The sequence below is a fragment of the Tyto alba genome, unplaced genomic scaffold (genome assembly GCF_018691265.1).
Source record: "Tyto alba isolate M040663 unplaced genomic scaffold, T.alba_DEE_v4.0 Super-Scaffold_32, whole genome shotgun sequence".
In the NCBI taxonomy this organism is placed as follows: domain Eukaryota; kingdom Metazoa; phylum Chordata; class Aves; order Strigiformes; family Tytonidae; genus Tyto; species Tyto alba.
Window position 1 is genome coordinate 2,656,633 of NW_024881307.1, and position 24,205 is coordinate 2,680,837.

The window sequence follows — 24,205 nt, forward strand, 5'->3', positions numbered from 1 at the left end:
TCTATCATGAGATCTAGTCCTAAGATTTTTTTAAACATCACTCGTGCTTGCATAAGCTAACGTTTCTGGTTTCTAGTGCCTGTCATTTCTGTTTCAACAGTCTACCTGTGATAATGAAAATGAACAACAAAACCCACAGGAGATGGCTAGACTTTAAGGTCTCCCTTAGAACTTGAACATTTTCCCAACTGGTCTCTTGTTCTCTCCTTACCATTCAAAATTTCACAAAAAAATTATTTTTTTGGAAGTGTTGAAATGCCACAAAACTCGCCTTGTGATTACTACTGCATGCTTTTTATTTTTCTTTCATTTTTCAGACGAGAACCTTAGACTGGCCATTCTTACGTTGTCGCATTTAAATACATATGCAGGTAGTTGCTGCTGTAGCGTCACACAAACAAATCCCAAAACATTAAAAAGGCCTATTTTCAGCCTGCTTTACAACCTGACAAAGCATGCTGGATGGATTAGCCTATTTCAACCTTTTTGCAGGCTCTTACTTTTGTCGGTTTATTCTCACCACACGTAGCAACGCCTTTTAAATGTGTTGCAGACCTCATAAATTCTTCGCTTACCCCCGTGGAACTCAGCAAGGACTGCAAACGCTGTCAGTGGACCATCACAGCCTACAGGTGCAGCACAACCTCAGAAAGGTCTCAGGCATTCCCTATGGTCTTTTAAAGACCACAGTTGTTGTTAGGGCTTGCAATTACTGTCTGAAGACTTCAGAAGGCTCACAGGTACAGTCCTCGCACCACCATCCCTCCCAGGATTTTATCCTTCTCTGTTTCCTACACAAAAAACATTCATCCAACATTCTTTAGCGACATTTTCCTCCCTAGCAAAAACGCACGCGGCATACTGACTGCACTCTGGGAAAGTGCAAACTCAAAACCATTATTCCTTTTCCCAAAAATCCTTCCTCAGATCGATTTCAAGCATTTGTAGATTGTTTAAAAAAGCCTTCTTTCCATTCACTCCTCCATCCTTTCTTTTATCATGGAAAGGGATTTTGTTTACATTTCTTTTAATAATCACAATCTTTCAACAGCAGTAACAGTAGATGTCCTATAAGCTATCTTCTGGAAATGAATGAAAGTTAAACAGTGAAATTTTACTTGGAAAAAAAGGAAAATCCACCTACATTGCTCTAAAAAAAAAAAAAAAAAAAACCAAACCAAACCCCCCCTATCATCAGCTATTTCCAATAAGATTTAAAACACTTTGTCATTTGCTAGTTTTCATGTTTAAATTTGTTCAAAGAAATCAAAAGAAGAATCCTATCTTTCTACTTTTCAGAAACCCTTGGAACAGCTCTCTATATATTCCCACTTCTCCTTAAGAGCTAATACACTGGATTAACTTTTTGAGGTCTCTAAGAAGAAGAAAAGCTGAATAGAGACTCAAAAAAAAAAAAACAAAACCCAAACACCAACCCTCTGAACCTCACACAAAGCTTGTATTTCACAAGCTGACTTGCAGCAGAAATCTTTCACAAATACAACTCCCCAAAAATTTCTTTCGAACCTTATCTGGGAAGACTTTGCCAAATAGGCATCAAACAATAATTCTCTTTACACCACTAACATTATACTTACAGATGGGAAAGAGTGGGATAGAATTTCCTCAGTGTAAATGCCGAACTGGAGTCTGCCAAACACAGCTAAGACTGAGCTGGACGTTTTAAAAGTCTAATGTTCAAACGCTTTGGTTTGTTTTCTGCTACAGAGTGAAATGACAAAATAAATGTCTTTTTATGGGCTATACAACACACAGATTGTATCTGCACAGCCCAAACTGGGCAAGGCACAGCAGTATAACGCATTCAATCCCACGGCTTTTTAGCTTATTTCTCTAAAGGCTGTAATCTAAAATTGCCAGGATGGACAAATGCCCTTGCTCTTCTCATGCTAGCTGTTTTTGCAACAAATCACAGCTATCTTCAAGCTTTTAAATTTATATGAATTTAGCCTTCTTTAACAGAATTAATTTTCTCTGTGTCCATCTGAGAAATCGGGGACATTTTTGCAAGCTGCTGCAGCAGGCTGAACACCAATGCTAGTAGCATACCCAAAAGACAAGCAAAGTGAAATTTGGTTAATAGTCTTTTTTTTTCCTCCCTCCTTCAATATTTTTGGCCTGATACAGATGCTTCCTGCCAAAATCTCTCCCCACTGCACTATCATTCCATGAGTTATTTCACACCTCCCATTCAATTCTAATATGGAGCCAAATCCATCCAGACACCGCTGGTATCCAGCACGTGACAGAATGGAATTTTTCCCTGGACATTAGGAGAGGCCACGAGGTGTCAGGGGTGAAGTATCTCCGTGGCAGAAACGATGCTCAGCCATGCAGCTCCTTCCATGCCTTTCCCATTCATTGAATCCAGATGCCACAAGTTTCTCAGCTTTGTAAGTACCTGAGAGACAGGGACACGCATTGACATGCAAGAGCTCAACATAGACTTGGGGCAGGGAGAAATTCTAGCTAGCTAGAAGAATTACTTAAAAAAAAAAAAAAAAAATGGGCAGGGAAAAAAAGAAAGAGGTGACTGGTTCAATGCCCATCAAGTCTCTGCACCGTATTCTCAGAAACAGCCCTGCAAAGCAGCTGAGAGCCCGACAGAAGTGTCCAGCAAGCTGCTGGATGGACATCAAGGCTCACCCCGATCAGCGCCCCATGGATGCCTCGCACGGGCTATTTGCTACTCCTGGGGCTTGCTCCAGCTCAAACACGTTCTGCAGGGTTTAAGGACACAATAATACCTGAGGGTGTCCCAGTGATCTTTAGCGATGTCCATAAGGGAGGTAGAAAGATCAGAAGTGGTATGGTTCAGAGTTAGAGAAAACTGTTCTATAAAATACTGGTACTTCTACAGGGCCACCTGAAACAGTCAGGAAAAAACACAGCGTTCATCTCTGCATTAAGCACTGCAAATGCAAGCCCAAATGTGAGGTCTCAGAATGTACTGACATTCCAATTTCCTTAAGTCCCCTGAAAAATCTCACTCTCGGTCACCGTACTGGCTCTTGGCTGGGATACAGACACGTGTCCACCGTTAAATTTTGCAGTGCTGCTTGTTAGCTTGGATTGATTTTCTGAAAAGTGATTGTTTTGTATGAAACTGGCTACAGCTGGGTTAGAACAGTACTAGCAAAATGCCCAAACACAAGTAATTTGGAGAGATGTTCACTTTCAGCCTCTCTTCCCTCTCCCAAGAGCAGTATTTCTATATACAGGTGTATGTGTATATATATATATGTATAGTGCATGTGCGTACCTGCACTGTAAAAGCTGTCAGCAGGGAGGAATTACTCTGTGTGCTTCTATCACACTAAGCACACTGCCAGAGCTCAGCCTGTGCCAAGCTCCACCTTCAAAAGAGAGCAGGATGCTCTGCTCCTCAGCTCTCCCACTTCACCCTACACCAGCATGCTACCCAGGATTAGCGCAGAAGAGCAAGTTCACTGCAAATTCATGTTTCTGTCTGTACTAATGTCACTACGCTGGTACAGCCTGACAGGAAATACTTCCTTACCCCAGTCAATTCAAATGTAGGCAAGACAGGTGTGCCTGTTCCATACGCTTCTTTTTAATACCTGAGGAATGTCAGCAGAATCACGTAAGAAGCTTTAAAAAGAGAGACAGACACCACCCTGATTCCCATTAATGTTCAGCATAAAGTGATAAGATGGATGCCCAAGAAGTGCTGATACGATTCATGAAATGAACTGCTAGGCTAAGGCCACAAAAATGACCAAACACAGGCACTAACTCTCACCTGAATTTGTCAATGCCATACGTCTCCCACAAACACCCATTCCGTTCAACATTTTAAAATACGATAACCTGTTACACAGCATTTTACAAAGTCACATATCCCCGTATTAGCAGACAGGGAGTCTGTGGTACAAAGTGGCAGACTGATCTGCCCAAAGCAGTTTGATACCACAGTCGCAGAGGCAGTCGAAAGAATTTCATACCAGATGTCTGGAGGCATAACTGGGAACAGATCAGGAATCCCCACCTCCTGGCTGCCAGCAGCATGCCTTGATCCCCAAAAACACTGTCCGGCATTCTCCCTCGGATACGACCCCGCTTATGTACCTGGTGTGTCCGTGTGTCACTGCACGCTCCCCCCAGCTGACACACCACATACGCACACGTAGCCTAAACATACACATTTGTGTCGCCCGGCTAATCGCTGTGCAGTTCTGCACAAACTGTAGTGGGGATAATTTGCTTAAACGACTCCTTTTTCTCCCCTTGATGCTCCTTTGTTTAAAATGAGCTGGTGGCAGTACCACAGACAGCATCCTTCTGATGACTGAGCTAGTGAAGAAGTGGGAAGAGAAAAAAAAAAAAAAAAAAAAAAAAACAAAAAACGCACGCACCGCAGAAAAAGTGTCATCTCAAAATATTCCGCGGCTGCGGAATGCAGTACAGTCTGCAAAACGAGGTGGTGGAGAGGGAGAAAACGTGGCATTTACCTGACATGAGATCTGTACGAGGTAGACCAGTTCCTTGGATTCACAGCCGTTCCTCGTTACTTCATTCTGTTCCTCCGGGAGCGAAAGCTACACCGAGGGAGCGGGGAAGGGGTGGAGAAAAGAGGGAGAGAGAAAGACCAGGTCAGTGAGCAGGGATAAACCAGGCATGTAATAATGCATGAAGCATAACATTCGCGTCAACTTGCTCCAAGACATGCTGAGTATCAGGGCATCAGGGAAGCGCTTGTCTGTCTGGAGTTGTCAGAGAGAAAATATTCAGCATTCATGGCTTACACAGACCCTCGAATGCCATTGGATTTTGGCATCTCACCTGACAGTTTAAAAATAAAAATACGGTTCAAAAATAAAACAATCATAGGAAGGCAAACTGTTCGAGCCAGGGATTAAACCTCGAGCTTAGAAGTCTGCAAAATTAATTGTTCACTGAAAATATCTCTATAAATATTCATGTATCAGATAACAGTGATTCTCCCCCCAATTTTATTCATTTTTTATTTTATATGTTCAGGCAGACATTAGATAATAAAACATATCTCCTAATTTCAATGTTGTCAAGCAATTTACCACAACAGAGAGTTTTATGGCACCATTCATCACATACAGAGTCATTAAATACAACATCAGGACGTGCTTTTTTTCAGAGCAGTGAGGAGAGATTTAACCGTGTCAGTCCTGTACACACAGTAGTAGGATTAGTCCTGCTCCTAGTCCTGCTACTCCCACTCGTCTTTATATCCTATACTTGAAATGGCTTACATTTAACAATCACCTCTGAAAAGAGAATTTACAGACTGATCATAAGCAATTAAAACTGTTTGCAAAGCAAATAAAAAAAAACAAAAATGTCTTCCAAAAAGCTGTTATATAAAACAAGACAGAGATATCCTTATTTAGTACAGAGCCCCAGGAAGGAAAAAAAAACCAAAAACAAAAACAAAAACACAAAACATTAAATGCTCCCTTTAAGGTGCTTGGAACAGGACACGGTATCTCAAGCTCTCCACACACAAACAGGCATCATTGCTATCTTTACTTTAATTGTACAGTGGAAGCACTGCCATACTTTCCAGAAGAGTTATTTGCTTGCTTTCTTAAGCAGAAATGATGTCAGCTTAAAAACAGACAGCACTGAAGAGAGTCCAGGACTTTTTACACAAAGGTCTTTTGGAACAACACTTTCTCTCTTGGAAAACGTGTACATAAAAAATTAAGTCTCTAAAAAAATCATAATTAGCTAAGACCAAAAAACCCAACAACAAATGAAAGCAGAAATAAACCTAAGAGTGAGGAGAAAAATCACAATTTGATCTATTTTCATGAATGTGAGCAAAATAAAATCAGAACCACGTGATTAGAGTCACATACCTCCTGAGAAACAGGGAGACATAAGGCAAAATTCACTTACATATAAATGACCACCAACACCCAGAGTAAATTTAACTTTTGCCATTATCTCTCTCCTCTTTGTGAGGAAGTTGCAGAGCACACAAATTCAGAACTCTTCCTTCACCACATATAACTTACTAAATACTAATTTCTTTTCTGATGGTTGTATATGGGATTGCAGCTAATGAAAAAGGTTTTCTGGACCAAAGAAAGTCTTTGGATTGCCATCATTTATTGTATTTTTACAGCATTAAGTATATTTAGAGGAAGAGGGAGAACACATGCAAATGCTCACCACTCTCTCTTGCTGGATAGGCAAATAAAACTTTCTCCTGCTTTGTGGCAGTCCTTTTTGGTGGGTAAAAATCCTTTTCCATCAAAGGATTTCCATCAGAAATAAAGCTGGCACTTTTGGCCTTCCCTGTTGCCTAACAGTGTAGAGCAATTTAAAAAAAAAAAAAAAATCGTACCTAACTGGGGACATCTAAGAGCCTTTCCCTGAGGCTGCTCTTTACTAGAAGGACACAAAAAGTCTTAAAACACTGTGCAAGTTCTTGAAGATGAAATCCACTCAGTGTCACCTCCGTTTGGATACTACCTTTCCTCCATCATAAATCACCTCTCTAGAAAGCCCACGAAATGTCTCCCTCAGCCACTGGTGCAGCTCCTCCTGTACCCACTGTCTCAGCACACTCTCTTTTTCAGCTTCTGGACAGCCTCTCGTTCCATCTATAAATTCACCCTTCAAAGCGAGCTTTCTTCTGTAAAGTTTTCCAGGGAGAACTTTAAAGATTTTTTTACACACGCTCACGTCCTCGTAAGGTTGGTGTGTAATAGAGTCCCGGAGATAAATCTTTCTGAATGCTGCGGAGGATCTTTCACATGGTGAGCTTAATTCCACTTAAAAAAAAAAATCACATTCCAGAAAGAGGCAATTTTAAAGATTTGTAAGAGTGACTTTTCTGTGTGTGTAACAGGGTTTAGCCTGCTGCCATTAACGTGATTAAATACGACCATTATTTATTTCTGTATTGCGTATTCCCCACACACACACTTTATCATCATTCTTTGCTATTAAATTTCGTATTTGAAGTGCTACTAAGTGTTGAAACTAACTTAACAGTCAAGGAAAAACAAAAGAACAAAGCGTGCAGTAGAGGAAAGCTAATACGTGGCTGGAGGTATTTTCCACGTTTGTCAGGTCAAGGAGCTCCCGTTCAATTAAACGGGCGGTTTGGACTCAGAGAGGAAAGTTTCCATCCTTTAATCTTCCTTATCCTTACTCAGGGTATATAAACCTGTACCCGATCAACCCACAGTGGGACTTGAGGCCTCGCCTTCCTGAAGTGGCTCCGTTTGCCCGGAACGCCAGGAGCCAGGCAAAGGAACCGCCACCGTGCAAACGCAGCAGCAGCGCCCCAAACACAGCCGGGGCCTCGCTCCGTGCGGGGCAGGAACGGGGGTGGGTCAAGTTAAGACAAAGGTTGAACCGCATCACCTTTCCTCTCACATATACTGAAATTTCAACCAGTTCAGACTTAAAAGTCAAGCCAAGCCTATACACGGACCGTCCAGAAATAGCAAGTGAATCATCTGTAGGCGTGAAGTCCCTGTGTGTAGGATGACTAAGTTACAGCAAACGTTTCACTTGATAGAACCTACCTACCTGAGGATTAACCTACTGATTTATAGTCACCGACTTTACGCCCACGCAGTTAGTTTCCACTTCAGTGCTTCTGAATATCCCCATTTAGACAAACTCACTGTAGTGAGAAGCGACATTTTAAAACCATTGTGCCGCCCTACGTATATGTAACTGCCGTATTTCAGGGTAAAGTGAAAGCTAACTGAACGCCTGCTCCTCTTCCTGCAGCTAGCCTCGTGCCTACTGAGAGACAGAGAGAGTAGAATTGTTTACACAGGAAAATCTATCGGGTTTATCCTTTAATTTAACCCTCCTCACAGCAAAATACCCTGGAAGATGAATATTCGCTTATGTTCCCCGTTCCCCACGCGGCATCATTTTTGTTTTGCTCTGTTAATAGACGTGCATTAACGCTCTTCCAAAAATCGTGGATGTTTAAAAAGCTTTTCCTCCTGCAGCATCCCTTTTCAGCAAAACATCCTAGAAAGTACAGGTGCACCTGGGCCTGATTTGAAATCCAGGGAGCACAAAGCAAAGGCCTTTCTTGACCTTAGTGGACTCTGAACATGACTCACAGGGAGAATGTGCCTGACTCCAAATTGGGAAATTCATTTTCACCTTCTTAAAGGACAGACCAAACACAGCAGGGTCTCGAGGATAGCCCTGTAACAGTTTCAATGTGTATCATCTGAGATAGCTGAAATAACCAGCAAACAGCATTTATGCTAACTGATCAAAGTGTTAAAGCACATACTTAATATATAGAGCTCGATATATAATCTAAAATATTTTCACGTGCAAAATGGCTGTCAAACTTCCTGAACCTGATAAACAATTATGATGCATTAGGTTCTGTTAGGTTCATTTATTATTAGAATATGTATGCTTAGCTAGCACAAGTTGATATGGCTGACTTCAGAAATGACAGTATCCTAAACTTCTCAGTGGGAGCATTTTATGACACGCAAAGCCTTAAAGATGGCCCTGTGAACACATCACACTAACAGGTGCATGGATAACGCAGAGTGCTGTAAACGTTATGTCAAGATATTGTTCAAATTTGCCTTTACACAGCTAAAGACCAGTTTGTGAGCCTCCACCCACCCCCAGAGAACCAATGAGTGTTTTAAATCCCAGAGCAAGCAGGCGATTTTTCCTCTACCAGCAAATTCACGCTGCGTCGCGTTGTGCAGCTGACTAGTAAGAGCTGTGGTTCCTAATACAACGATCTGCCCAGCGATGGGTAACTAAAATAAACTGAGTAGCAGCAAAGACTTCCAGGAGCAGGAGGCCAGCCGAAGCAGCAGTCAGGATCTGAACAGTATCAACAGTAACAGTTTCGCCTCAGTATCTTGAAAGGCAAAATTAATTCAGGCACCTTGCTCAAGATAAATTTTGCCAAGAAGAGCTGTGCTTGCTAGCCAAGACTTTGTTGATATTATATATACAGGCAGGGCTAGCTTCAAAATGCTTCTAGTTCACACGGTCTTCCCAATGTCTGAAGAAGAGGAGCTCGTCTCTAGTAAGCTAGCAGATGAAGGCAGTGATTACAGGAGTCTCCTGCAGAGGATAATTTATTGATTATTCCTCTTGTGGAGATAAACAGCAACAAACTGGAGGGTAAGTTAGGTATGACACGGCACATTCAGAAGTCTTATTCAAAAGCTCAGTAGTTTTAGAAGGTACGATTCTGCGCGTGTGCATTTATCTCCCCGAACAGGGGTTAATGACAGCAAAACACTCCCATCTCTCCAAAGCGGCTGTGGCAGCTCCTGCTCGCCCTCCAAGAAGAATCCTTGAGAATCCCTGGCAGAGCTGTGCTTGGAGCAAAGCGACAGGCGTTTTACAGACTCGTTTGTTTGTCTGGAGCTCCACAATTTCAAGGCTGCTGTGAGCCTGTCTGGAAGGCGCGCGGGACCTTCCACGTTCCCCACGCAGAGATCCAAAAAGCAAGGGCTAGTGACTGTGGGGGGGAGGACTTTAATTAGCAGAGACAGCTTTTAAATGGCCCTGTTTCACGCGCGTGTTTCACTTGTCAGCGTGACCACAGGCAGAAAAATAATTAAAATCCAACTTCTGCGATTCATGCAATTATTTATTTTTTTTTTTCCCCCCTTTAAACCACAGGGTCACGTTCCTGCGTGCTCCTCTTACAAACTACAAAAGCTCTGAAAAATCATTTCAAGGAAAAGCACTCCATAAATCTGTTGCCAAGATTAGGATTGTTGGCTACTGAAGTGCCAAATCCTCACCAGGTAAGAGCTGGCTTTGCTTTGCAAGGTCAGTGGGGCTGTGTCCACTCCTCCCAGCTGTGCCTCTGGCCCCCACATGTCAAATTAAGCTCTTTTACATCGCTTTGGCTTTAATTTCCTTGTTCGCCGAGTGCTGTTAACTCCACCACCCAGCTTTCCTGATGAAAGGCTGATGTGTGTAAAGTTTGGGAAGCACAGGTTTGATCCATTTATGAAGCTTATTTATTTCAACTTCTGCTTCATAAAGCCATGAACACATTGATCTCGCTGGCACACACGTATCTCAGCGAGTGAGTGACGCGGAGCTGCTGGCAGGGAGCCGGAATGCAGAACAGCACATACTTAAAGAGAAGGTTATGGGAGCTTTGGCAAAGCTACCCGATGTGTTTGCTAACCAACACTGTGAACTTGCCTTGCTTCCAGTGACATAACTCTTTTTTGCACTGTGTTGTTATCTAAAGCTTAAAATCTTACCTGCAATGAAAAAATATTTAAAAATTAAAAAAAGAAAGAAAAAAAGAACAAAACAAAAAAAAAAAATTTTTTTTTAAAAATCCCCCCTCCCCAATGGAATTAGCGTTAAGGTTAGAATTTAATGTGGAACGCTTTAAATAATGAGATGACAATTAATTAGCCAATGAAAACAGTAGGCTAGGAACATACGCTTGATTCCTTCTCCCTTCAAATCTTCTATTTGTTTTCAAAAGGAGCAGACTCATTCCTCCCAAACTCCAAACGTGCCAGCATTACCCCTGCTGCAAGCAAACTAGTCCACCCAGAAGCCACCTCAGGTCAGAGGTGTGGAGTCCACGCTGAGCTGGCACACACCCGGGGCAGACCGCTCCCGAGAGCCTGCCGAGGAACTCCTACAACCTCCTGCAGCTGAATTCAATATTCCACACAGCATCTCCCAAGTTTTTATTTAAATTCCGCTGAAAAAGATGCACTGACTGGGAGCCAGCAGAAAAATCTATAGCTTATGCATTACTGCATTTGCACACCGGCGGCTGGCTCCTGCAAAAAGTCATCACTATTAGTACATAATTGACACAGTATCGAGCCACGGGGAGCAATCACTAGCTTTTCCAGCAAAACGTAAGCACAACCACACGTACCCATTGCCAAGCCTGAGCTGTCGGATGCAGTTCTGGCATCTCCTATAAAGATGCTGACAGAAACAGGCCTGTCCTCGACCCTGAGCTGCAGGCGCACCCACGGAGGCAGGCGTTCCTGGAGTTCACTCCTGCCCCTGGTTGGGTTTGCTTTGCGGGCGCGAGGTGCAATACCTGCATTAGCACCACCAAACCTGCTGTGAAGCAACGGCCAGATGGCACCTACCTGTGCATAATGTAAATCAAACCTACCTGTGCATAATGTAAATCAAACGCACGTTCTCCTGTGAAAAACGCATTTCACGGCCCCAGTAATTAAGGAGATAAAATGAATACAGCTGCTCTCCGCGGGTTAAGAGGAACTGTAATGCTTCCTAATATTAAAATGACAGAAGTTTGCTATAGAGCATAAGCAAGATAAGGCTTATTAGCAGACTCAATCCTGTCACGTCACACCCCAACCTCTCCGCCTGGGACCCCCCACAGCCCGGCGGCAGCAGCTGGCACAGCGGTCCAGGCAGGATGAAGAGGTGACGGGAGATTGGAGCTCCCCAGCACAGAAGGGTGTGACAGGGCAGATGGCAATAAATCAGCTCCACGGGCAAGCATAAACCTCAACGAGTTTCATCTCAAACACAGCGCACATCTGCAGAAATCTCGAGGAGAAAAGAGATGGCAGGAATGCTGAAGAAGTGTCTTTCACCAGGGGTTTGCAGTCAGTGGAAAGGCTGATGCTTTTCCTGGCAGAGGATGTGTCATTGTTCCAAGGAAACCTGGTAATCTTACGTTTTTCCAAGATGGAATTTAAGGTTAACTCCCTGACGAAAGCAGCCAGCCACATGCAACTGAAATTTCTGCTGCTCACACTCAGCCACAGCAAAAGCTCATTAAGTTTCCAAACCACCATTACAGCTGATAATTTTTCTGACAGCATTAGGAATTTTTATTTTTTTTTTTTTCCTTTCTAAACCTCCACACTTCTAACGTATCCTTGATGTCAGTCCTCTTGTTAATTTACGATGTTTGCGCAATTTAGCAAATCAGACGAGGGAAAAACCACAGGACAAACGCCACCTTTATGCATCACTTTGGAATGTATGTATTGGGTGAAAAGTATGTCTGATGGCCAAGAGCAAGAAATATGAGACTAATTTTCCTGTGAAATATTGCTATGTTTCATTAAAAAAAAAAAAAAAAAATCTAGGGCTCAAATATCCTTGGGACAAACCCTGAAGAAATTAAAAGCCTTAAGGATGATCAAACTCAGAGATGCAGACTCATTATAAGAAAAAGCTTTCATTACCTCTCTCAGCTCCAGTCCCTAACAGACAATACTTTCACTATCTCCTAAATTACCCTAATGATTCAAATGCCACTTCATCTTCATTTAGCTGAGTGCATTACTTATATCAGTTTGTCTTGTAATGAGGCACCTTCAAGACCTGTTTTTTGATATATTTGAAGATATTATTTCATCATATTTGAAATTTCAGGTTGGCAAATCTTTTCAAACCCGGAAAGATTTTCTAACTAATTACTCTGACAGCATAAATGTATTTATCTGGCCTATTTTTCCCCTCTCCTGATTTATCTTGCTAAACGTACTAATTATACTCCCACACAGTTCCTCGTCTTCTCCTGCTTTCTCCTTTTCATACCACACTGTGGCTTCAGAGCAGGAAAAAAACATTTCCAACAGAACGGCTTCTTTACCCAAGCATAAATATCCTAAAGTAATGATGGAAGACAAGACAGACATGTCGAAAGAATATTTTTATATCTGAAACTCCATGTCTTCACTGCTATTTGAAATCAGCCCTTTGAAAACTCAACAGTGGTACCCAAAAGCAGCAAAAAAAAAAAAAAAAAAAAAAAAAAAAAATCAGAGCTCAACAAGGCAAAAAAAGAAAATGCATCTCCTGCAATGCCACACGGCTTATTGCTCCAAGCTAACCCGTGCGACAAAATCACTCGCCGCAGGTCTAGAGCGCGGCGTATCACGCGTTATCCCCAGGTGATCGCCGGAACCCCGCGGGCCTGCCGCGCTCACCCCTCGCCACGCAGGCAAAGCTCTCCCAGGGCGCCCCAATTCCCACGGCAGCTCTGTACAGCGAGCCACGCAACCGCCCCAAAGCGTCGCACGGGCTCATTCTGGCCGCCGGAGTTGGCCGATATTGGCACTGGGGTTCCCTGCGTAGTTCAACTTCGTATTTGGATGCTGAAATGAAGCCTCTGCAGTAAAAAGGCAAAATCCTCCCCCGTGAAGATAGCCTGTCTTCTCCCACGTCCTGAGCGGAGCACAACAGAAAACCTCGCGGGAACACGCAGGAGAGGATACCAGCAACAGAGGTGAAATTAAACGCTGGCTTAAATTCTCTTCCTAGCAGACACAAGTCCACATCAAATCGCACATCAAATCGCAGGTGTACTCACAGGCGGCTGCATTTTATGCAAGTACAAGCACTAACTAAATTTAAAAGGCTGTGGGATGTGTATTTTGCCTGTGGTTACTTCCAGAACTATTTTCAGCTTGCAGATCACATGAGACAATTTTTTCCTATGGAAGCATGATTATCCAGCAGTCAGCATCCCTTCGACTGAGCTTCACCTTCAAGACTAATAAAACCTACCATCGTTTATAAACGTGCACAGCTAGAGAAAAGGGCAGATACTAACTCCACCGCAGGATCCTTAAGGTGCTTTAATCATACTGGATGCAATAACAGTTCCATATGTGCCTTGTAGGCACAAGATCAGGTCTCCATTGGGTTATTTTGTTATTTTGTTTTTAACATAAGCTTCCAATGAGGTCATGCACGCACGCTGTGCACCTCGGTACTTCTGAGAGGCTCGAACAGCTGCGACACTCCTTGAGTTCCGTCACAAACCAAAACTATTGCAGAGGGCAACTTTAAAGACTGAGGCGAGTATGCTGGGCACCCATGCTGCTAGAGCATAAATCACAGACTGGTTTGGGGTGGAGGGGACCTTAAAGCCCATCCAGTGCCCCCCCCTGCCCCGGGCAGGGCCCCCTTCCCCCAGCCCAGGGGGCTCCCAGCCCCGTCCAACCTGGCCTTGAACCCTTCCAGGGAGGGGGCAGCCACAGCTGCTCTGGGCACCCTGGGCCAGCGCCTCACCCCCCGCACAGGGAAGGATTTCTGCCTTACATCTCACCTAAATCTGCCCTCTTTTAGCTTAAAACCATCACCCCTCATCCCATCCCCACCCTCTGATCCAGAGTCCCCCCCCCACCTTTCCTGTCCCCCCTTTAAGCCCTGGGAGGCCGCTCAAAGGTCTCCCCGGCCCCTTCTCTTCTCCAGGCTGAACCCCCCCAACTCTCTCAGCCCGGCCCCCCAGGGGAGCTGCTCCAGCCCCCCCAGCATCTCCGTGGCCTCCTCTGGCCCCGCTCGAGCAGCTCCGGGTCCTTCTGCTGTTGGGAGCCCCCGAGCTGGCCCCAGCACTGCAGGGGGGGCTCCCCAGAGCGGAGCAGAGGGGGACAATCCCCCCCCGGCCCTGCTGCCCCCCCTGCTCTGGCTGCAGCCCAGGGCACGGGTGGGTTCTGGGCTGCCAGCGCACGGGGCTGCCCCACGGGCAGTTTTCCCCCCACCAGCCCCCCCCAGTCCCTCTCCTCGGGGCTGCTCTCCAGCCACCCCTCGAGGGCCCAGCCTGGGTTTGTGCTGGGATTGCCCCGACCCACGGGCAGGACCTTGCCCTTGGCCTTGTTGAACCCCATGAGGTTTGCCCGGCCCCCCCTCCCCAGCCTGCCCAGGTCCCTCGGGATGCCACCCCTGCCCCCCCCAGCGTGTCCCCCACCACACAGCTCGGTGTCATCTGTGAACTTGCTGGGGGTGCACTTGATCCCACTGTCCACTTCCCCAACAAAGATGTTAAACAACACCGGGCCCAACACCGACCCCTGAGGATGCCAGTCGTCACTGCTCTCCACATGGACATGGAGCCATTGACCACAACGCTTTGAGTGCGACCAGCCAGCCAATTCCTTATCCATCGAGTGCTCCATCCATCAAACCCATGTCTCTCCAATTTAGAGATGAGGAGATGCCATGCAGGACAGTGTCAGATGCTTTGCACAAGCCCATCAGTTGCTCTTCCCTTGTCCACCAGCACTATAACCCTGTTGTGGAACGTCACCAAATTCATCAGACACAATTTTCCCTCAGCGAAGCCATGTTGGCCGTCACCAATCACCTCCTTATTTGCCACGTGCCCCAGCCTAATTTCCAGGAGGATCCACTCCATGATTTTGCCAGGCACAGAGGTGAGACTGACTGGCCTGTAGTTCCTGAGGTCATCTTTTTTCCCCTTTTTAAAAATGGTGGCTACATTTCCCCTTTTCCAGTCAGTGGGAATTTCACTGGACTGCCCCAGCTTCTCAAATATGATCAACAGTGGTTTAGCCACTTCATCCCCCAGTTCCCTCAGGACCCGTGGATACATCTCACCAGGTCCCACAGACTTGTGCACCTTCAGGTTCCTCAGATGGTCTCAAAACCTGATCTCCCACAGTGGGTGGTTCCTCATTCTCCTAGTCCCTGTCTTTGCCTTCCATGTCTTGGGCAGTGTGGCTGGAGCCCTTGTTGGTGAAGACCGAGACAAAAAAGTCATTGAGTACCTCAGCCTTCTCCATGTCCCGGGTAACCAGGTCTCCTGTTTCCTTCCAGAGAGGGCCCACATTTTCCCCAGTTTTCCTTTTATCACCCATGTACTAGCTATAGCAGCTTTTCTGGTTGCCCCTGATGTCCCTGGCTAGATTTAACGTGAAAAAGAAAGCTCCTGTGGTGTGACTTGCTGCTGCAGCAACTTTTTAAATACACACCCACCCAAACTCTCTCACAGAGAGCTGGCAAGCGGCATCACTTTAAGATGGCAGAAAAGAAGGGCATCTCATGAGATTTAATTACTCCTGGATCTGACATCTGGCTTAGAGGTTAATTCCAGAATGCAACGCTGGCCAAAGGTTACTAAGGCTGTTGCCACGGCTGCTCACAGTTTTTTTTGCTAGTGGCAGGCCTTTAGAGCAGGCAAGTGCCCTTGCTCAGGAAAAGCAGAGAAATACCCCCAAGAGCCAGCGGAGAGAAAAATACATGGCATCTACATGCAAGCAATAGCCAGCTTCGAGCTGAAATTCAACAACAGTTTTTAGCACTGATTAAAGCTATCAGCACTGATGGGTGTTGATTTCCATTACATTAGTCTAGCTGAGAATGATGATTTTGTTTTCCTGGTGATGAATACCACCTTGGGTTACAACATGCTGCTCAGTAGGTGCTTGTGTACACGCAGGTCTGGAAGCATCACCTTGGCAGGAAGAATTTGCATAGGTGCAACCACACACGGTGCTGGGGACGGGGGGCTCAGGTAGCTACGTGCCAGGGAAGACTCCACTACAAGTGCAGCAGCTTCTGACCTGATGTTTTTCAGTTTACCACGGGGACTGGTGCAGGTCAGTTCCACTCTGCGTATTAAAGGTGGTCAATTAGACAAACGGTAAAAGATCAGGCATGTTAAGGAATATTAACCAACTAAGCCAGTAATGCAAAATAAATGTGAAACCAGGCAAAACACTTGCCCGGTGCCACATTTCTGCTGGACACCCCAAGAGGAGATGGAAGGCAGTTCCTCATGACTTCTGCCCTTTCCAATCTGACACGCTGGTTTGGAGAGGTGGATCCTCCCCACCCAGGCTATCCATGCTGGACTGCTATTGCAACGCTGCTCTCGGACACGAAGCACAGTGGGATCCAGTTTGTGACTCTCTGAAGATGAAATCGGGAGAAACCTTGACAGAATTTGACTCTTACTGCAGTCAGAAATGCACGACTTGGAAAGATCTCGCTTTCAATCCCCGATTCCGGGTTGAGCTGCCAACGCAGGCAGCTTATGTATACGCTGCTGGAGTTTGTTTTAATTCTTAAGCCAAGTATATTTGATGCCTAAGCTTGTTGAGGCATAAAATCTCAGAGAGTTGTATCAGAGATACTTTTCCCAGATTTTCCTGTATTAAGTTGCAAATGTTTTCTCATGTGGTCTCACCCTTTTATTTCCTCTAAAGTATAAGAAGGTCAATCTTCATAAGCAATGAAATATTCATAAAAACTTCTTAGATGCAGCCATTAGGGACCCCATTAGGCAAAAACAACTTCTTCGGGTCTGCAAACAGAATGTTTTCATGAAGTTAAAATATCTGATGTTATTAAAAATAAACTAACGAACACCCCCTCCGTGCAGCTGCATGCAGAGCAGTGCCTCGGGCACTCGATGATTGGCAAAGAGGACACAACATCCTGGAACACTCTATAAGCTGAATTTGCCACCTGTGGGTTTCTGGGTGGAATTTAGTGGCTTTGTCTTTTGCCTTTAAAGCTCTGTATGAACTGACCATTAAGACAGTTCCTCACTCCATGCATGCTAAGGTACAGAAATAACGGTCAGAAGATAAATTAGACCCAAAACATTGGGAGACAACTTCTTAGATTAAAGCCACTAGGCTGAAAACTGCTTTTCAACTTAGTTCGGTGAAACCTGGATTTTCTGGCTCCTTTGTACGAAGCAGAATCTATCTCACTTGTAATGAAATTTGGGAAGATGTGGGAGAAGTACAGACCTAGTACCAGATTTGCTTCACAGATTTCCTTCCTGTGTGTTTTTTTCCTTCCATGATGACCTGATTTTCTTCTCCTTTTCTCAAGGGGGAAACTACTTCCAGTCCCTAGGGTTTCAGACAACAACAACGAAAGATGAAACCAAGCCATGGCTCTCCAACAAAAGTTTGCCACGGACACAGATTGGCTGCACTCTGCCAGACATGCAACAGGGTAATCAGTTACACATGGTGACAACATGGAAAGTCCCTGCGTTCAGTAACTGCGACCACAGTTGGGGAATCACTGCCAGAGCGTGTCTCAGAGTACGGATGGGCACAGGCAATCGTGTTCCTTCTGCAAACTCATCCTCGAGAGAGCTTATTAGGCCATACCCAAGACCACAGTAACCAGGCTCCAGGGCTACAGCAGCCCTGAAGCCCAGGAGTAAACATCCGTGTACTCTGCTGCACAGACATGTGCTTTGGGGATTAGGAACTGGAAGATAAACGAAGAGAATCTGTTACCGACTCCATCTATTCCTTCTGACCACCAAGAGACATACCGTTGGGTAAAACACAAAGGCAAAAGCCAGTTTTGCTAGCACACCTATAATGGAAATCAAAACCACAGCTATTCCAAAGAAAGCTTGTCGGGTGAGCCCAGCCTCGGAGACAGGAATGCATCTGGTTTCAGTAAATACAGAGCCTCTATTATGGCACGTTGTTGATTAAATGATTGTTCTGTTGTTCGGAGAAAACAGAGCATTCCACTTGGACAGGCACGGGAGGATGCGTGGTGTCTTGCTCCACAGCCTCGGTATTTTCACAGAGCACGCTGAAGCACTGACACCCCAGCCAGCCTCGCGGGAGGAAAGCACTGACCGGCGCGATGCCTATACCCCGTGAGCCTTGCTGTACAGACATCAGGGCTCGCAAGGAAAGGAAAGAAAGCTCTAAGTGCAGGCAAAAGGCAATTAAAATAATCTTGAGGTACACAAGTTCCCTCTTTCAAATTCATTTTCTGTAAAACAATATCGCATAAATGAAACATTTCCTTAATAAAAGCAATTGCAAGAATGTGTTGAATGACTAAGGATACAGGTTCCCATTCATATTACACTGCTGGCAAAATATAATTACAAACATTGCAGCAATTCCTGGCACAGATACCACTAGGTATAATAAACCAGGCCCCAAGCAGAGGGGTTTGATTTGGTTTTGATGTAAAAGAGTTTGAACACATATTTGAGTGTCTTTACAGAAAGTGCCTTTCAGAATGCATTGTGCAAACAGCATTTCTGAGCCAGGCAAAGGATTTTGAACTTCTCGTTCTGTTTCAAAATACTGAGATTTAACTCTTATTAAGCTGCACAGCACTTGTTCAGAGTTTGCCCCCTAGACCTCCAGAGCATATCAAGTTGCTCCGTATGAACTCCTAGCTTTTAAAACGTGAAAGATAAAAAAGAAAGAAACAAACAGAAAACCCAGCTACTCACAGAAGTGTGTTGGAAGGAACTGGTGTAAGAAAAAAGCCACAAGTCAAACAAATAGATCCCAAATACTTCAATCTCACAGCTTCTGAATTTTGTGTGTGAGAAGTACTGTCATGTGCAGTGTAGTATTTTTGAAGGCAACTATTTCAAACAGTCCTCCTTACTCAACTATGACTGCTCAAACACAAATACATACAACAAACACAAAAAAATCTCTGTGTTTCTCTGACTTATGGCAAACATTAAGTTCAGATTTTTGAGTCACACGGGTACTGTATCACCAGCTCTTACTTGTCCCACTAACCAAAAACTCAAACGAAAGGTGTCACTCAGCCTGATGCAACTGAGGGGGAAAAAAGTACGTAAAGAGATTCCCTTTATTCACATATGCAAATCTGGGTGCAAGGGATAAAAGGCTTAGCGGGCCATATGAAAAGCAATGAGCAAAGATAGGCAGGAAATAGGAAGTGGTTTAAGTCCAACTCTCCCTACACAAAAGACAAGGAGAGCTGAGCCAGCACAAAGGGAGAAGTTACAACACATCCGAAAAGCTTCCAGTGGCTTACGATTTCCAAATGCAGGAGCAATGGTCACCCTCATAATAATTTTGCAGGGGTCTTGTAGATATTTTGCACTGATTTGTACCGCTCACTGAGAGCTTGGAACAGGACTAAGCTGCCCGTGGCAGGAATTTCAGAGGTAGGCACGTGGACAAAGTCATTCCTAGAAAGCCCTGATGCTGATTTTGTCCAGTTAATAATTTACTGGCTAAGGATGAAAAAAATGCATGTAATCTTCTAAAACTTATCTGTCTACTATATATTTTCCTATGGTTGCTGTCAACATGGCATACGAGTATTACATGTCCCCACACCTGATTTATCCAAATCTATGTTTCACATACATACGTAGCTGCATCAAAAAGAAACGTATAATAACGATTTACAAAATTGTCCAGGTAAAAGTTCAGAGTTAATATGCATTTTCTTTATCACTTAGATATTAATTATATTCCAAGGATTATTTTTAAAGAAAGATGCATGAAAGATCAAAGAAAAGGAAATCAATTCTAACGTTAGATGATAAATAAATAAATTTTAGAAATAAACCCTTGCTAAACCTACCCTCCTAACAAAGGAAGTGTTCTAGGCATTATCATCAGTAGTTTGGAACACATCTAGCACCATAAAATGCTCTACACTCCTTTTTTTTAAATGGCCCTTCATTTTTCTAATTAGTAGAAGTTTAAAAATATATATCTGATCAGCCATTCACTTCTGTTGAGGTAGAAAACCACTACTGGGATGTTCCCCAGCCACACTCCCAGTTAATTCCTTATACCTCCTTAATATGGCTTTCAGACTGACTTCCTCAGTACAGAAAATCTTCTACGAGGCCACAGGTTAATCTCTGGAAGGAGAGCGACAGTTCGCATTATCCTGAGCTTCACAGTCTTTAATGTAAGACAGTCTACACAAAAATGCAATAAACTCCCCCTTTAACCTACATCTGATCATTCTGCAGAGAAAACACTGCCTGTTAAATTGCAATCTGAATCATTCTTTATTGCCACATTATCATTTGGTGCCATCCTTAAGGTGTTCTTCCAGCTGTTTTTAATTTAGCATTATTATTATTATTATTGTGTCAGTAAACAAAAAGGCTCTTTTATCAAGTATAGAGGATCTCTGAAAGGCTGCGCACTACTTACCCCTGCTACAATGATCTATTCTTTCCATGGATGGGATCCCTAGCCAAGGCCTAACAGTTCCAGGTCTCTCCGTAGCTTCCCAGCAGCTAATTGAAAAAACCTTCCAGGCATCAGCTCCAAAATGCAAGAACTCCAGGCTAGCAAAATCAAATTAAACTCCCCACATTCGGTTCACTCGCTCTCCTCTCTTCCTGGTGCCGCTGCTTCTTCAGATGAACGTGCCTATGAATAGCATTTAAGAGCTGCCTCCATAGCCCTGTTAGCCGTTTCCACACTGCCCATTTCATGCTCAATTTGCACTGTAGAGAAATCAGTGGTGTTCCTTTCTCTCTCGCTCGCTCTCTCATTGGAAAGGTCCCACAAGACAAGCCGTAGAGTTTAACAAGAGCCAAGAGAAACAGAGAGGGAGGGAATGCATGCAGGGATTGTGTTCAGGCACAGCATAGAAGTCTGCTGCTACAGCTCAAAAGAAAAAAAAAAAAAAAAAAAAAAAAAAAAAAAAAAGACAGCAAACTGCCATCACATGCCTGAAACCCAGCACAGTTTAAGGCAAGCCGATTCCTCATCGTTCGTTCTTTTCCACTGGTATCAAACTGCTCAGAGCTAAAGCTCCATGAAATTCCTCTCCAGTCCCCGGTGTTGTGCAAACTGCAAATCAATGCAGGATGTGTGCCCTAATGCCTAGGTACAACGGTTCTCTGTTCACTGTACGTACTCCCTAAAGAAAACAAGCATTTAAATGATGAAAAGTTTGCTGTCAAAATCTTCCCTGTTCGGTTAACAGCCTAAATATGTTAGCCTGTCCAAGGGGTCCATACTATGACCACAGAATGAATGACACTTAGGCATCTGCAAAATCAATTTTTGCAGATCATTATTCACTGGCAGGATTTTATCATTCAGCACCTGAGCACCAATCACCATTACACAAGGAGATCACCCGTCCCCGAGCCCAAAAATTTGCGTTCAATTTTCAGTGTGCATGAGAATTTAACCATTCAAAGTACTATTAGTTCTAACGAACACCACACTGTAAATACTGCTACTGTAACCTCACAGCACTTCTGCTAGCCCAGAATATCGACAGCTAGTCATTTTTATTCAGAAAGAGGCATTTTGAAATTACTGACCATGTAAGTGGTTCTAACTATAGCCAGTCTACCCTTGCCTGGCATTTATTTCACCATCGAAGGGAAGGCATACAATTGGCTCCCTCTTCTCACATCTACGTTTCTGAACTCAAAGGTTAAAATGCAAATCCAAATAGCTGACAGTTTCTTAGCACAACCTTGTCCCTTTATTACAATGTTTGGCCAAAGAGCTCCCTGGCCAAATTCTTGTTTAATTTTGCAGCTGAACTCGGGGAAGCTGTAGAATGTATAGGACAGAGTTAAGTCAGTTCTCAGGAGCTGCAGGCATTGCCTATTCTTGCCTCCAAGAGTCAGTCAAAGCTTTTATCCTGCGTATGTCAGGAGTCTGTATTGTATTTATTTTCTTTATTATTTTACTCAGGATGGTACTGTGAAGTAACTCCACAGAAAGTGACAGCAGGTTATCACACAAGCATCTAGCGGTGTGAGCACAGTGGCATGTTCCCTCAGCATCACACAGGAGGAATTTCCCCTAAGTTCACATTTTAAGTCTAACTCTGCAGAGTACCAATTTTAAACAAAGTCTCTTCTTGCACACTTTTCATGTTAATTCCTCTAATGCTTGGAGTCTAAGATGCAGTGAGGTGACAGAGAACTCTCCTCATTCCAGTCCTGATGCCCGTTCTCCTGCCCATGTGCAATTCTCCCCATTTTCCCCATTTCTTGCCTACACTGACAAATGTTAATCTATTTTACGTGCCCACTTCTCCATATCCTACGTGGCAGTGTAACACATACATCCTTGATGCTTGAAAAGCATCTTCACATGACAATTCATCTGTGTGCGTTTCTCACACGTGCACAATATAGTACAGCACAATATAGGAACATACACTTTTAAAGTCTTCATCAGCTGACAGCTATTTCCCTCTTTGTTCTTTCAGCTGTGAAAATACCCTAGAGAATTTATAATGCTCAGTGCAAGCTGTTTAAAAAAACTGAAAATTAGCACTGTTTAAAAGAAACTCCATTTCTTTCCTACCCAATACATTACTTCTCCCAAACATCGTAAAGTTCCTTTCCATTAAAGTGTCTTCTTAACTTTTACACTAGAAAACTTATCAGAAGGTGCCACTGGTTGCTGTATTTTCAGGTATGACAAGTTGGGAAAATTTACAAAATTGCTTCTCGTACACCTAAGCAAATGAGACTACAGGGTGCTGTAACAGCAGGAAGAAAACAAACATTAGGGAACGAAGGAAGTCAGTGCCTTTAAATTATATAGCATAAACCACCTCAAGAGCAGCCTCACTTTGGGCAAAGCAGGGTAGTAATCAGTCAGCAGTAGCCTTCCAAGTCCTGCTTTCTCCTTACCACCCCCCTCTGCCCATCTGAAAGCCGATTCCCAATTCCCTCTTGCACCTGGTCTTCTCTAATAAAAGTAGAAAGCAATTCCTGACACAGAATTGGTGCCATTAATGATGTGTAGGCTGGCCTGTCACTGGCACGAAGAGATTATAGAAAGCGACAGTGAAGAAAAGCTCTGCCGAGGCTGGAAGCGTGTTTGGTAAGGCAAACGGCATCCTGAAATGACCTGTGAAAGTCAAGATGGGAATGTCTGAACAGAGGTCTGGACCACTGATTCGCCTGTAGCTTGCTAACGAGTAGCATATATTATTCACAAGTACATGGAGCTGAAAAGGATCTTAGCAGTGTAAAACAAGGCTCATTATAAATTATGCCCCCTCTCTTAAACTAGTTACGCTGCTTGCTCGCATTATTCCTACCAGATAGTTTATTTCCTTCCAAGAAACACCAGCAAATAACCAAAAAAAAGTTCTTATTCCCTCAACTGGCAAATCACATTTTAACTAGCTATGATTTTGACTACTCTCTAAATTGACCTCATTAAATGAAATCATTGCTTGTATCCTTACAAACAATGACTAGTTCTCATTTGTGCAAGCCAAGGATGCAGAGAAGAAGCCTGGTTGTATTTCAAACTCTGAAATAATTATCTGTTTTATAAGGAACAGCTGAAGCTAGAGAGGCCACTTCTACTTTCACAGGCAGTCTGCATCAGATGCCTGTTTTTATAAGCAGTGTTTCAAAGAAGGGTTAACACACCTCACTACCAGAAGAAATGGTGCTTCTGAGAAAGTTACTTTTTTTCCTTTTACTGCATACTTACAATCAGAGAAATATTCCCCCTGTTGTCACAGGGAGAATCTCTATGCCTGGCACCAGGCAGGTGTAAATCTACTTTCTGGTGAGCACAGCAGCCAACACGCCTTACAATCCATCATGTTCATCTCTCCATTGTAAACTTCTCCAGGGGAGTAATGCAAAAATTTCCTTGAACCTGCCTCAACTCTTTCCTAGAGAAATCATCTTCCT

The 24,205-nt window shown here is 43.9% G+C and overlaps 1 protein-coding gene across 8 annotated transcripts in view; it reads right to left on the reverse strand.

Moving 5' to 3' along the window:
- ARHGAP32 (Rho GTPase activating protein 32) overlaps positions 1-24,205 on the reverse strand; it is a 258,295-nt gene that overhangs the window by 95,765 nt on the left and 138,325 nt on the right. For all 8 annotated transcript variants that reach the window (XM_032982271.2, XM_032982272.2, XM_042800645.1 and 5 more), the window contains one exon: positions 4,494-4,580. In XM_032982271.2, the coding sequence (XP_032838162.2) occupies positions 4,494-4,580 (87 nt within the window). The remainder of the gene's footprint in view (positions 1-4,493; positions 4,581-24,205) is intronic.